Source organism: Equus asinus, chromosome 25 (assembly GCF_041296235.1).
Source record: "Equus asinus isolate D_3611 breed Donkey chromosome 25, EquAss-T2T_v2, whole genome shotgun sequence".
Lineage (NCBI taxonomy): Eukaryota > Metazoa > Chordata > Mammalia > Perissodactyla > Equidae > Equus > Equus asinus.
Genome location: NC_091814.1, coordinates 19,190,889 through 19,206,951, shown reverse-complemented (window position 1 = coordinate 19,206,951; position 16,063 = coordinate 19,190,889). Strand labels below are relative to the sequence as shown.

At 38.5% G+C, this 16,063-nt stretch overlaps 1 protein-coding gene across 15 annotated transcripts in view; it reads right to left on the bottom strand.

Moving 5' to 3' along the window:
- LOC106828404 (Fc receptor-like protein 5) overlaps positions 1-16,063 on the bottom strand; it is a 61,247-nt gene that overhangs the window by 29,105 nt on the left and 16,079 nt on the right. For 11 of the 15 annotated variants that reach the window (XR_011498194.1, XR_011498195.1, XM_070497480.1 and 8 more), the window contains exons 3-4: positions 14,690-14,741; positions 1,029-1,049 (exon numbers count right to left, since the gene is read on the bottom strand). Coding sequence is in view for 13 of the 15 variants with exons in the window: in XM_070497480.1 (XP_070353581.1) it covers positions 1,029-1,049; positions 14,690-14,741 (73 nt within the window). In the remaining 2 variants the exon portion in view is untranslated. Of the gene's footprint in view, positions 1-1,028; positions 1,050-14,689; positions 14,742-15,216; positions 15,400-16,063 lie in introns of all 15 variants that reach the window. The other 4 variants (XM_070497478.1, XM_044758545.2, XM_044758546.2 and 1 more) reach the window with 2 other exon arrangements.

Here is a 16,063-nt window from a genome sequence, read left to right as displayed (position 1 = left end):
GGCAATAGCAGCAAGATTCACTGCCAACCGTCAATGGGAAAAAATGGCTACTTATCCTGTTATGTAACGGATCCTAGAAAAGTCACCCCTTGCCCCTGCCACTTCATCCTGTTCATAAAACCATAACAACTTCCCAAAGAGTTATTAAAATCACAATTTTGCACTTTCTCTAAAAGGATGAACTATGTTATCTTAAGATTTTGGCACTGAGAAAAGCTTGAGAGATGAACTTGTCTAACACCTTCATTTTATCCATGATGATGCAAATGATCAGAAAAATCCCATCATAGCTAATTGTGGCAGAGCAAAGGATGAACAAGTCATTCACTGGAGTCCAGACATGACCTAGACAAGGATGAAATTCTGCTGCAGCTGATTTTGGACAAAGAGCGAGATTTAAGAGTGTTCTTGCTATTCATAGGTCCTCAAGTATCCAAGACATTCTCTGACCGAGAAGAATGGCAATGAGAGTCAGAACTAAGAAAGTATGTGAAACAGGCAATTCGTCTTCTCTCGTAATCTCCAATTTTTATGCATTTCTTCCTTTTAAGGGCTCAGTTGTTGGATGTTCTCATGCTCTCCACACATTTCCTGGAGGATTTTACTCCTGAAACTGTATAGGATGCGATATTGCTGCCGTATCTCCACAATGTGATGTTTTCAGAGGAGCTTTTCTGGCTTGCTGGCTCAGGAAAATCTTATCCCAAGCCCTGCACATTTGCAGTGGAGTGGAAGATATCTTGTCTTGTTAACTGGAGTCCATTTGCAATAGGACTAAGTGTGGGGCATGGCAAACACCAGGAGCTGCTTATGCATATACCACTTCTTCCAGGGAGGTTCAGAGGGTGATCATGAAGCTATCCTGGGTAATGTCAATAGACCAGGTGACATTGTCACATCTCTACTGGTCTTCACAAAAAGAACAGGAGACATTAGGGATCCTCAGACAGCCATTATAAATGTTTCATATTTATTAGGGAGACATTTTTATCCAGAGACACTGAAGAGCAAAAGAAAGGAGAACTCACCAAATTGTCCACTGATAGGAGCTGCAAAACACAAATAAATAAATAAATAAATAACCAACCAGAGGTAAGCATAGAGCAAGAATTCGTTGGCTTTTCAAAGGCAATGCCTATTTTTTTCTGTCCATTTATTATTTCTTCCATTAAAAACTCATTTTTAAAAATTTAATGGTCATTTATTAATTGTCTATACATATTAGGCATTGTGCTTGGACCTGTAAGATGAATGAAAAATGGTATCTGCTACCAAGAATTTGATTGGTGGGAGAAACAGAAATATGAAGCAAAGTAATATAATTATCATACAAGGTGTAAGTGAAATACTAGAAACACACAGAAGGGCCGCCCATCCCAGTGTATAGGGTGTGTGTGTGTGTGTGTGTGTGGTAAACAGGATAAGTTGATCATTAAAGGTACCTGAAGGAAGTGATGCTTGAGAAAACTGAATGAGAACATAGGAGTCAGCCAGGCAAAGATGTTTGTGTGTGGCAAAAGATTATAGGGAGGGTAATCAAAGGAGAAAGGGCACAAAAGTGAAGAAATAGCATTTGTGTTCATGAGTTGGGGGTTCTGGGAAGTAGGGAGTAGTGGGAGAGATCAGATGAGAGAGGTATGCAGGGCCCAAGTCATGGATGGTAAGTAGCTCAGATTTTATTATAAAAGCAATGGAGATCCATGGAAGGGCTTCAAGTAGGAGAGTGACAAGGTCAGAATTTGTAATTTAGATGTATCACTCTGGCAGTGGGTAGACTTCAGTGACACCAGATGTGAAGCAGAGAAACTAGTTAGGAGGCAGAGCAAGAGATGACTGTGTTTCATTTTCTTCGGAGTGTTTATCTGAAATTATCTTACTTACTTCTTTACTTTGTTTGTTTACTTTCCCCTCTCTAGAGTAGAAATTCTGTGAGATCAGGTTCACCATGTATTCCCTAGGAGCTATAACAGTGCCTGGCAAATAGGAGACATTCCATAAATATTTATTGAATATTTATTCATTATGTAATCATTTAATTAGAGAACTAGGTCAATAAGTAGAGATAGGTGGGTACAGGTTTCAGAATTGGGTAATGGGGAGAGAAAGGAGGCAAAATTGGCAAATTTATAAGTTGATTAGACATTTCAGATGAGGGCTAGATTTGGTTAATTTATTCAACAAAAATTTTTGGAATGCCAACCATATGCTAGGAACTGGACAAGACAATGGAAATCCAGCAGTGTGTGTGTGTGAGAGAGACATTGTTCTGGTCCACATGGGGCTGATAGAGGAGTCATCTAAACCTAAGTGTTTTATAGAGATCAATGGATTCTTTGCCATTAGATATCTTGGTCACAATGGATTTTGTATTGTTTTAAATGTAGTTAATATTTTTCTGAATGCATTCTATGTGGTAGACATTCACATATATTATTTCATGTAATCTTGTCAATATCCCCATGAGATAAGTTTTATGATTGATTATCCCCATTTTACACACCAAAAATAGTTTAAGTAGACAGTAGGTGACAGAATGGAGTTTTGAGCCCATTAATTTAAACCCATCCTGTTTGAGCCCAAAGCGCATGCTCCTGGCCATTACCCTGTTATGCCTTTCTGTATTGGTGTCACACTGGAATGTACTTCCTATTTCTGAAGTATTTCATGCAGCTTCCAACTGTGGGGTCCTTTTTTATTACATTGTGCTCCATTCTATCCCCACCCCCCCCTCCCAGCTCCTAGTCCCCCTCTGTTTCATAAAGGCATTACCAGCTACCTGCATATACTTTATTAGCTGCTTGCACCATCACTGGTAACTTTGCCTGGACAATTATTTAACTGGGATCTTGTTACATAGCTGCTTCTTGTACATTGGTCTTTTTGGGGGCCCTTCTGTATAAGAAGCTGCCTGAGCACAGAAATACTGCCTCCCATGTCTTCCCATTATGCTCAGAACCTAGTGAAGTGCTGTGCATAAATGTTACTAAAATTTTTTTGAGTAAATGAATAAATATTTTTTATTCTAATATTCTCCACTTTGGTGAAAACCAACCAGTTTATGTGTATGAATTGATAGAGGCTTATACACACTCACAGGTACAATTAGAATATCATGTGCTGGAAGCAAGATGGTGGAATAAGAGGTCTACACCCTGCATTCCCCCCAAAAGAAACCAATATTTGGCAGCCATCTTCAGACAAAAGTGGGAAGATTTCAGATCCAAGTAAGGGGGTTGTGAAACCCCAGTGGAGCCCAAGACCAAGGACAGCCACTTTAAGAAGGCAGGCACATGCCCTGGTGGCAGCCTCACTGACTATAACCCCATCTGCAAACTGAAAGCTGCCCCATCCTCCTGTGCATTCAACTCTAGCGCTACTTGTCTGTGTTTCTGCCACCAGTCACTTCTGCCATGGGACCAAGGAGGAGCCATGCCTATCTATGCCCTGGTAACATGCCCACCGACCTCAGACCTGACTGCTGTTGCTGAAGCAATCCTGTGACCTTGCTCCACTCCCACTCCACTGTGGTCCAAAGGTAGTTCTTGCTGCCCAGGGACCAACCAAGTGACCCAACAGAGCTGTACTCAAAGACCCAGCAGACATCACACCCATCCACATCCCCAGTAACACAGTTGCTAACTAAAGACCCAAGTGCAGACCCAGCAACAGCTGCAAGGCCCAGCTCCAGCCCTGCTCCATCACAATCCTGGAGGCAGCCCTGTAAGTCAAAGGAAGCAGCAGAGGATGGGATTTATCTGCCAAAAACAGTCTGCAAAGACTGGAAGAGGTGCCTGCTCTTCTAAATACACAAACACCAATGCAAGGCTGCACAAATCATGAAGAGTCAGGCAAACATGAGAACACCAAAGGAAACTAATAAAGTGCCAGTAACTGACCCTAAAGAAATGGAGATCCATGAACTACCCAACAAAGAATTCAAAATAATTGTTTTAAAGTAGCTCAATGAACTATAAGAGAACCCAGACAACTAAATAAAATCAGATAAACAATACATACACCACATGGAAATTTTAAAAAAGAAATAGAAAACATAAAAAAGAACTAAACAGAAATCTTGGAACTAAAGAATACAATAACTGAACCAAAAAGTTTAATGGTGACCTTCAATAGCATAATCAATCATGCAAGAGAATGAATCAACAAACTCGAAGACAAGTCATTTGAAATTATCCAGTTAAAGGAACAAAAAGAAAAAGGAATGAAAAAGTGTAAGAAAGCCTATGTGACTTATGGGTACCATTAAAATAACCAGTATACACACTACTGGAGTCCCAGAAAGAGCAAACGACAAGGGCATAAAGATTATTTAAAGAGACAATGACAGAAAACTTATCCAATCTAAGGAGGAAAATGAATACCCAGGTTCATGATTCTCAAAGTACCCCAAATAAGTTGAACATCAAAAGATCTAAACCAAGACATATTGTAATCAAATTCTTAAAAGTCAAACACAAAGAGAGAATTTTGAAATCAACAAGAGAAAAGTTACTCTTCACGTACCAGGGAGCCCCAGTAAAACTTAGAGTGGATTTCTCAGTAGAAATATTACAGGCCAGGAAAGGGTGGGAAGATATATTCAAAACAGTGAAAGAAAAAAACTTCCAACCCCAAATACTATACCTGGCAAAGCTGTCATTCAAAAATGAAGGGGAGATAAAGATTTTCACAGGACAAAAAAAGCTGGGGGAGTTACCATGAGAACTGCCTTACAAAAAAACTAAAAGGAACTCTTCAAGTTGAAATGAACAGACACTGATTAGCACATGAAAACACATAAAAGTATAAAACTCACTGGTAAAGGTAACTGTGTAGTCAAATTCAAAACTCTCTAATCCTGTTTCTTAGTCCATTCAGGCTGCTATGACAAAAGTGTTATAGACTGGGTAGCTTATAAACAACAGGTATTTATTTCTCACAGTTCTGGAGGCTGTAAAGTCCAAGAGCAAGGTACTAGTATATTCGTATCTGGTGAGGATCCAGTTGATTGTAGACAGTCATCTTCTCACTGTAACCCCACATGGCAGAGTGTGTGAGAGAGCTCCTCTGACCTCATGTATAAGGGCACTAATCTCATTCATGAGGATTCTGCCCTCATGACCTAATCACCTCTCAAAGGCCCCATCTCCTGATAGTATCACCTTAAGGGTTAGGATTTTAACATGTGAATTTTTGGGAACACAAATATTCAGACCATAGTACACTATAATGGTGGTACATAAATCATGTTTAACTCAAGCAGAAAAGTTAAAAAAGATAAAAGTATTAAAAACAACTATAACTACAATTATTTGTTAATGTACAAACAGTATAAAAATATATAAATTGTGACATCAAAACAAAATGTGGAGGGAAGAGAAGAAAGAGGAGAGTTTTTAAATGTGATTAAAGTATACTTCTCAGTTTAAATTGACCCCTTAACTATAAGATTTCTCAGTAATTATGGTAATCACAAAGAAAAAAAACTATAGTAGAGAGTGACATCAGCATCATGGCAGAGTGAGTTGTTCCCTTTGCTTCTCCCCTCTAAGTCACATCCAATTGGACATATTCTCATATCCAACAATGAGTTCAACATCCATTGACAAACAGAGGATTCCCTACACAGCACAACAGAATGCATAAGAAATCCAGGCATCTATACAGCTGAAGGTGGGCGGACTGGACCCTTGGAATGAAATGGAACTAGGGGAGAAGCCCCCTCCTGCCTGCCTTAGCAGCGATGATTAAAGGCACCGATCCCCAAACTGGTCCAGAAATTTGCAAGGACACAAGCGTGGCTTGCTTGAACAGTCTGGCAAGGGCAGAGAGTGTGGATCAGAGTGCTCCCTGCCTGTCTACCAGCAGATCCAGTGTGCATGCCCCTTACCCCTTCTACAGCATTGGCCAGGTCTTTCCAACAGTGGAGATAGTATTCAAAGCTTGATTTCCCAGCTGGGGTGGGATACTCTAACCTGAGTTTTAAAAACACACCAGCTACCACTAGAGATCAGAAGCTGCACAGTGAGCAACCACAAAAACTTCAACCTGCTTAGCCCCTCCTCCTCCCTAGTGGTAGCAGGTGGAACCTATGACCAGATGCTTCAGTAACCACAGCAGAACTGGTGATCCAGCCCCCAGTCGTGGCATCACAAACATCAGCTCCACCAACAGTGGGGGCTGTGCACAGTTCTCCAAGTCCCTTGGCCCAAGCAGTGACAGCAACACCTATGAATCCAGCACCCATGGTTGCAGTGCAACCAGAAACCACAGACAAGCCAAGAACAGCAGCACAGGTGGTGCACAGGGCAGCAGCATTTGAACCCAAGAAGAGCCTGTGGAGAACCACTTGAGGAACACAAGACCAAGTTGACCACAGAAATATTAGAAATGCTTGCAGCCTGGTGACCCTGGTAGTGACAATTGAGACTAAAGGAAAGGCATCAGCAGCCACAGAGGCATGAGCTGCACAAGGAGGGCACTGATGATGCCCCTGGCAGAAGCAGTGGAGAGAGGAATGTGCAGGCTCTCAAATATAACCCAAAGCAGCACAGAAACAAAGTAACCAAAGCCATACCTAAATAAGAAAGGTGATTAGTATCATAAAAGTGTCAGCAGAAGACCAATTCATCAAACACCTTGAAGAGCTACAGTAACATGGCAGAAGAGAAGGAGAAGGACTGCTCTGCAGAAACCAAACTTAAAAGTCACAGATTACAATCTGACTGACAGAGAGTTCATGATAGCTGTCATAAAGAAAATGAGTTACAAGAAAACTCAGAGAGATAGTTCAATGAGGGCAGGAATAAAATTAGTGAACAGAAGGAGTACTTCATCAAGGAAATTGAAACTCTAAAAAAAAAAAACAGAGCTTCTGGAGATGAAAAACACAATAAGTGAAATGAAAAATAATGTAGAAAGCATTAAAAACAGATGAGACTATATAAAGGAGAGAATTAGTGAGCTCGAGGATAGAAACCTAGAAATGAGTCAAGTGGAGCAGGAGAGGGAACAAAGATTTAAAACAAAATGAAGAAATTCTTTGAGCAATATCTGACTCAATTAGGAAAAATAACATAAGGATCACAGGTATCCCAAAAGGAGAATAAAGGGATAATGGAGCAAAGAGCTTGTTCAAAGAAATAATAGCTGAGAATTTCCCAATCCTGGGGAAGGAATCAGTCTTACAAATACCTGAGCCAATAAAACTCCTAATTACATCACTGTAGAAAGATCTTCTCCAAGGCATATAATAGTAAGACTGGAAAAAGTCAACGACAAAGAAAAAATATTAAGGGCAGCAAGGAAGAAGAAAGTGACCTACAAAGGAACCCCTATCAGGCTTTAGAAGATTTCTCAGCAGAAACCTTACAGGCTAGGAGAGAATGGAATGAATATTCAAAATACTGAAAGACAAAAACTTTCAGCCAAGAATACTCTATCCAGCAAAACTATCCTTCAGATATGATCAAGCAATAAAATCTTTCCCAGATAAACAAAAACTGAGAGGGTTCATCACCTCTAGACCTCCCCTACCGGATTGATTAAGGATGCTCTCATATCTGAAACAAAAAGGCAAAGGTCTACAGCGCTTTGAGCAAGGAGATAAAGAGACAGACAAAATCAGAAAATTGCAGCTCTCTTTTAGAACAGGGTAGCAAACACTTAATTATAACTTAAAAGATAAAGGGAAGGAAAGTATCAAAAATAGCTATACAACACTTCAACATAGTCACAAACTCACAACACAAAACAGAAGAATCTGTGACAACAGTAACTCAGAAGGAGAAGAGGGAAGGAATGAAACCTGCTTAGGTTAATGGAGATAAGATGCTGTCTGAAAACAGACTATCTCATTTATGAGAGCTTTTATAAAAACCTCACAGTAACCACTAGACAAAAAAATCAGAGCAGAACCACAATTCCTAAACAAAGAGAAAACCGAGAAAACCTCCACAGAAACCCAACATAATGAAATACAGTGGAAGAGAAACAAAAGAAATATAGAACAATCAGAAAATAAGAGGTAAAATGGCAGTATTAAGCCCTTATATATTAATAACCACTCTATATGTAAATAGATTGAATTCTTCAATCAAAAGACACAGAATAGCTGGATGGATTAGGAAACAAAACCCAACAATATGCTGCCATCAGGAAACACATCTCAGCTCTAAAGACAGACATAGGCTCAGAGTGAAGGGATGGAAGATGATCCTCCAAGCAAATTAATGGCAAACAAAAGAAAGCAGATGTTGCCATATTTATATCAGACAAAGCATAATTCAAGATAAAAAAGACAATAAGAGGGGCTGGCCCCGTGGCTGAGTGGTTAAAAATTCGTGCGCTCCTCTGCAGGCGGCCCAGTGTTTCGTTGGTTCGAATCCTGGGCGCGGACATGGCACTGCTCATTGGACCATGCTGAGGCGGCGTCTCACATGCCACAACTAGAGGGACCCACAACGGAGAATATACAACTGTGTACCGGGGGGCTTTGGGGAGAAAAAGGAAATAATAAAATCTTAAAAAAAAAAAGCTGTTTTAAAAAAAAAAGACAATAAGAGATAAAGAGGGGCAGTATGTAATGATAAAAGAGACTTTCCACCAAGAGAACATAACACTTTTAAATATATGTGCACCTAACACAGGAGCATCATGGTATATAAAACAACTATTAAAAGACTTAAAGGGAGAAATTAAAAGCAACATAATAATAGTAGGGGACCTCAACACCCCAATTATATCAATGGATAGACCCAGACAGAAAGTCAACAAGGAAATAGTGGATTTAAATGAAACACTAGACCAGATGGACTTAATAGATATACAGAGAGCATTCCATCCAAAAACAGCAGAATACACCTGCTTCTCAAGTGCACATGGAACATTCTTAAAGATAGAATATATGTTGGGAAACAAGCCAAGCCTCAATAAATTTAAAAAGATTAAAATCATACCAAGCACCTTTTCCAACCACAATGCTATGAAACTAGGAATCAACTACTAGGAAAAGGCTGGGAAAGTCATAAATATGTGGAGACTACACAATATTCTACTGAACACCCGTTGATTCAATGAAGAAATCAAAGGAGAAATTGAAAAATACGTGGAGACTAATGAAAATGAAAATACAACATACCGACTCTTCTGGGATGCAGCAAAAGCAGTTATAAGAGGGAAACTCATAACAATACAGGCCCACCTCAACAAACAAGAAAATATCAAATAGGTAATCTTAAATTATATCTAAAAGAACTAGAAAAGGAAGAACAAATGAAGTCCAAAGTGAACAGAAGGAGGGAAACAATAAAAATTAGATCAGAAATAAATGAAATAGAGACTCAAAAAAAAAAAAAAAACAGTAGAGTGATCAATGAAACTAGAGCTGGTTCTTTGAGAAGATTGACAAACCCTTAGCCAGACTCACAAAGGAAATCAGAGAGAAGCTCAAATAAGTAACATTAGAAACGAAAGAGGAGAAATTACAATGGATACCACAGAAATACAAAGGACTATAAGAGAATACTATAAAAAACTATATGCCCACAAATTTGATATTCTAGAAGAAGTAGGTAAATTCTTAGACTCAAACAAAGTCCCAAAAAGAAAGAGAAAATCTATGTAGATCAATCACAAGTTAAGAGATTGAAAGAGTAATCAAAAACCTCCCCCAAAACAAAGGTCCTGGACCAGATGGCTTCTCTGGAGAATTCTACCAAACATTCAAAGAAGATTTAATACTTATCCTTCTCAAACTATTCCAAAAAATTGAAGAAGATGGACTGCTTCCTAACTCATTCTAGGAGGCAAACATTACCCTGATGACAAAACCAGCAGAGACAGCACAAAGAAGGAAAACTATGGGCCAATATCGCTGAAGAACATAGATGAAAAAATCCTCAACAAAATATTGGTGAACTGAATACAGCAATACATTTAAAGGGTCATACACCATGATCAAGTAGGATTTATACAACGGACACAGGGATGGTTCAACATGTGCAAATCAATCAATGTAATACACCACATTAACCAAATGAGGAATAAAAGTCACATGATCATGTCAATAGCTGCAGAGAAAGCATTTGACAAGATCTAACATCAATTTATGATAAGAACTCTCAATAAAATGGGTATAGAAGGAAAGTCCCTCAACATAATAAAGGACATATATGACAAATCCATAGCTAACATCATACCAAATCTAGAAAACTAGAAGTCATCCGTCTCAGCACAGGAACAAGACAAGTGTGCCCACTCTTGCCGCTCATATTCAGCATGGTACTGGAGGTTTTGGCCAGACCAATTAGGCAAGAAAAAGAAATAGTAGGGATCCGAATAGGAAAGGAAGTATTAAAACTGTCAGTATTTGCAAATGACAGAACTCTCTATGTAGAAAACCCTACAGAATCCATCAGAAAGCTATTAGAAATAATCAACAACTACAGCAAAGTTGTAGGGTACAAAATCAATTTACAAAAATTAGTTGTATTTCTATACACTACTAATGAACCAGCAGAAAGAGAAGTCAAGTATACAGTCTCATTTACAATTGCAACAAGAAGAATAAAATACCTAGGAATAAATTTAACCAAAGAGGTAAAAGATCTATACACTGAAAACTATAAGACATTATTGAAAGAAATTGGCGGCCGGCCCTGTGACCAAGTGGTTAAGTTTGTGCGTTCCGCTTCAGCAGCCCAGGGTTTCACTGGTTCGGATCCTAGCACTGCTCATCAAGGCATGCTGAAGTGGTGTCCTACATAGCAGAACCTGAAGGACCTACAACTAGAATATACAACTATGTACTGGGTGGCTTTGGGGAGAAGAAGGAAAAAGAAAAGGAAGATTGGCAACAGACGTTAGCTCAGGTGCCAATCTATAAAAAAAAAAAAAGAAATTGAAGAAGATGTAAATAAATGGAGCATATTTCATTCTCATGGATTGGAAGCATAAACACAGTTAAAAATGCCTGTATTACCTGAAGCAACCTACTGATTAAATGCAACCCCAATCAGAATACCAATAACATTCTTCATGGAAATAGAACAAAGAAATAGAACAAATTTATGTAGAACAACAAAGATCTTGAATAGCCAAAGCAACCCTGAGAAAAAAGAACAAAGCTGGAGACATCACAATCCTAGACTTCGAGATATACAATGGAAGCAATAGTAATCAAAACTGTGGTACTGGAATAAAAAAAGACACACAGAACAAAGAAACAGAATCAAAAGCCCAGAAATAAACCCACACATCTATGGTCAGTCAATCTTCAACAAAGCAGCCAAGAACATACAATGGAGAAAGGAAAATTTATTCAGTAATTGGTGTTGGGAAAACTGGACAGCCACATGCAAAAGAATGAAAATAGACCATTATCTTGCACCATACACAAAACTTAACTCAAAATGGATTAGACTTGAATGTATGACGTGAATCCATAAAACACCTGGAAGAAAATATAGGCAGGATACTCTTTGACATTGATCTTAGCAGCATTGTTTCAAATACCATGTCTACTCAGGCAAGGGAAAGTAAAGAAAAAATTAACAAATGGGGCTATATCAGACTATGAACTAAATGGGGAACCATGAACTAAACGGGAAGACAGTCCACCAACTGGGAGAAAACATTTGCAAATCATGTATACGACAAGGGGTTAATTTCCAAAAGACATACTACTCAACAACAAATAAATGAACAATCCTATCCACAAGTAGGCAGGGGATATGAACAGAGCTTTTTCCAAAGGAGATATACAGGTGGCCAACAGGCACATGAAAAGATGTTTAACATCTGTAATTCTTAGGGAAATGCAAAACAAAAATACAGTGACATATCACCTTACACCTGTCAGAATGGCTATAATTAACAAGACAAGAAATGACAAGTGTTGGAGAGAATGTGGAGAAAAAGGAACCCTCATACACTGCTAGTGGGAGTGCAAACTGGTGTAGCCACTTTGGAAAACAGCATGGGAATTTCACAAAAAAATTAAAAAAAGAAATACTATATGATCCAGCTATCCCACTATTGGTTATTGTTGGATATTTATCCAAAGACCTGGAAATCAACAATTCAGTAAGATGTATGCTTCCCTATGATCATCACAGCATTCTTTACAATAGCCAAGACATAGAAGCAACCCAAGTGTCCATCAATGGATGAATGCATAAAGAAGATGTGGTATATATATACAATGGAATAGTACTCAGCCATAAAAAGGACAAAATTGTGCCTTTTGTGACAACATGGATGGACCTTGATATTACGCTGAGCAAATAAGTCAGACTGAGAAAGACAAATACCATATGATTTCACTCATATGTGGAAGATAAAACAAACAATCAAACACACAGATAAGGAGAATATATTAATAGTTACCAGAAGAGAAGGGGGTATGGGGAGGGTGTAAGGGGTAAATGGGCTCATATGCATGGTGACAGATAAAAACTGAACTGTTGGTGGTGAACATGATTCAGTCTATACAGAAACTGATATATAGTGATGTAAAATTTACACAACGTTATAAGTCAATATGACCCCAATAAAATAAATTTTAAAAACTGTAATAGATACCCAAAAGATCAAGAGAAAGCAATCATAGTGTACCACTAAAGAAAATCATCAAATCACAAAGGAAGGCAATAGAAAAGGAAGAAAGGAAAAAAAGAACTACAAAATAGTCAGAAAACAATTAACAAAATGACATTAGCAAGTCCTTACCTATTAATAACTACTTTTAATGTAAAAGGATGAAATTTTCCAATAAAAATCACAGAGTAGCTGAATGGATAAAAAACAAATCCAACTGTATGCTGCGTACAAGATTCATTTTAGATTTAAGGACATACATAGGCTGACATTGAAGGGATGGAAAAAGATATTCCAAGCAAGTGGTAAACAAAAGAGAGCAGGAGTGACTCTACTTTTCTCAGACAAAATAGATTTTAACTGAAAAACCATAGAGGAGACAAAGATAGTCATTATATAATGATAAAGTGAACAATTTATCAACAGGATATAACAATCATAAATATATATGCACCCAATATTAGAGCACCAGAATAAATAAAACAAATATTGACAGGACTCAAGTGAGAAATAGATAACAATACAATAATAGTAGGGGACTTCAATATCCCACTTTGAATGATGGGTTGATCGTTCAGACAGAAAATCATTAAGGAAAAAGCAGAGTTGAGCAAAACTATAGACCAAATAGTCCATGTATCTAATGTGTTCACCTAATGGGCTCATACAGAGCATTCTATCCTACAGTCGCAGAATACCGTTCTTCTCAAGTGAACACGGAACATTCTCAAGGACAGATCATATGTTAGGTCACAAAACAAGTCTTAACAAATTTAAGAAGATGGAAATTACATCAACGATATTTTCTGACCACAATGGTGTAAAACTAGAAAACAATATCAGGATGAAAACTGAAAAATCCAAAATAAATGGAAATTAAGCAACACATTCTGGAATAAACAATGAGTCAAAGAAGAAATCAAAAGGGAAATCAGAAAGTATCTTAAGAGAAACAGCTATGGAAACATGGTATACTAAAATGTATGAAATATAGCAAAAGCAACACTAAGAGGAAAGTTAATAGCAAGAAGTGTCTACATTAAGAATAAAATGAAGCTTTCAAGTAAACAACCTAATTTTATGTCTCAAAGATTTAGAAAAAGAAGCCCAAAGGTGGCAGAAGGAAGGAAATAATAAAGATTAGAGCAGAAATAATCAAATAGAAAATTAAAAAACAATAGAAAAGATCAACAAAACTAAGACTGGTTTTATGAAAAGATAAACAAAATTGTCAACCCTTTAGTTAGACTAAGACAAAAAGAAGACTCAAATAAAATCAGAAATGAAAGAGGAGACATTACAACTGATAGCACAGAAATATAAACAACCAAGGAGATTGCTATGAACTTTGTACACCAACAAATTGAATAACCTAGAAGAAATCAATAAATTTCTAGAAGCAGACAACCTACCATGTCTGAATCATGAAGAAATAGAAAATCTGAACAGAACAACAACAAGTAAGAAGATTGAATTATTTAAAAAAAAATCTCCCCAAAAGAAAAGCCCAGGACCAGATGGCTTTCCTGCTGAATTCTACCAAATATTTAAAGAAGAATTAACTCCAGTCATTCTCAGAAACGTCCAAAAAAAAAAAAAAATGAAGAGGAGAGATTACTTCCAAACACACTTTATGAGGTTAGCTAAACAAGTACACTACAAGAAAACAAAACTACAGGCCAATATCCCTGATGAGCATAGATACAAAAGCCCTAAAACAAAATACTGGCAAACTGAATTCAACAGTATATTAAACAGATCATACACCATGATCAAGTGGGATTTATCCCTGGCATGCAAGTAGATCCAACATCTGCAAGTCAATAAATGTCATACACCACCTTAACAGCATGAAGGATAAAAATCATACAATCTTCTCAATAGGTGCATAAAAAGCATTTGACAAAATTCAACATGATTTCATGATAAAAACTCTCAACATATTAGGTATAGAAGCAAATTGTCTTAACATACTAAAGGCTGTATATGGCAAGCTCGCAAATAACATCGTACTCAGTGGTGAAAAGCTGAAAGTGTTTCCTTTGAGATCAGCGACTCTCTAGTTTTTGGCTGGAGGCTGCCCTCAGTTCCTCACCATGTGGGCCTCTCCACAGGGCAGTTGACAACATGGCAGATGGTTTCATCGGCTGGAGGGAGACAGAGAGTGAGAGCAAGATGGGTCACCTTGCATCGCTAAGTGGCATCCCATCACCTTTGCTGTATCCCGGTCCTTAGAAGCAAGTCATCAGGTACAGACCACACTCCAGGGGAGGTGGTTACAAAGGGTGTAAACATGAGGAGGGAGGGCTCCTTGGACCCACTTTGGAACCTGCTTCCTACAGATATGCACTTAATATGTGTCAGAAAATATGCTGATGCTTTTGATTCTTGAGCTCATTTAATTCACACTATCATTTTGAGGCAGGTAGGGAAACTGCTGGTTAGCAAGTCAAGTAACCTGTTCAAGGTTACACTCCACTGGAACCAGGACTTGATTCCAGAATTGCTTCAAATTCATCGTACTAGGCTGCCCTCCAGGAATCAAGGGAGTGTATTGGATGGATTTCATTTCAAAAGAGGTCTTGTGGTTCTCTCTTTTATCCTTGATCAAAAAACACTCACTTTCCTGTTTCCAATGCCCTGGTGTCCGCACCACTGGGATCAAGATTTCTGGAGCACATGGTTCTGCAGTTCAGGATTCTGGAGCCTACACTCCTCTGAAGGGGATCCAAGGAGGTTCTGTGTCGTTTCATGTGATCAAGGAGCCAGGAACAGAGCAGGAAGAGATCTTGTGGGGCTTTGGGCCTGAGTTAAAATGGAGAGCCATGCTCAAAGTCCATAGTGGGACAGAAGAGGTTCCACCCTGGGTCTGCCTCGAGGACAAGTATGAGCAGAGGGTCTATGTGCCCAACATGACATCCCTGAGAATTGAGACTTGACCCATAAGGACAGTGGACAGTAACGGGCTGTAGCCAGCTTAACTGGAGGGGTGGAATCTATCCATATTTTTCACCTCACTGTCTATGGTACATGACAACCCCTCACCTCAATCTCATGGCTACTGTCATCTTTTGTGCCTAAGAGTGTCACGTGGGCCCTATTTTGCAGGACTCCTTCCAGATACCAGCCATCAGGCTCTATTTTCCCTCTTGAAATTAGGATAAGTGGGTTCAGCACAAATGGAGAGCAGAGCTGAGACTCACACTAGGAATAAAATCAATTCAGTGTTTTGGGAGAGGAAAATAGAACTTTAGGGGAAATGGAATTTTTGCCATAACACCTATTGTTATTTAGAGGATTAAGTTGATTTGTGTATTAGTTTTCTATTGCTGCTATAACAAATTACAGCAGCACCCCATTATCCACGGGGAACACGTTCCAAGACCACCAGTGGGTGCCTGAAACCATGGATAGTTTTGAATCCTTTATATACTTTGTTTTTTCCTATGCATACACACCTATGATAAAG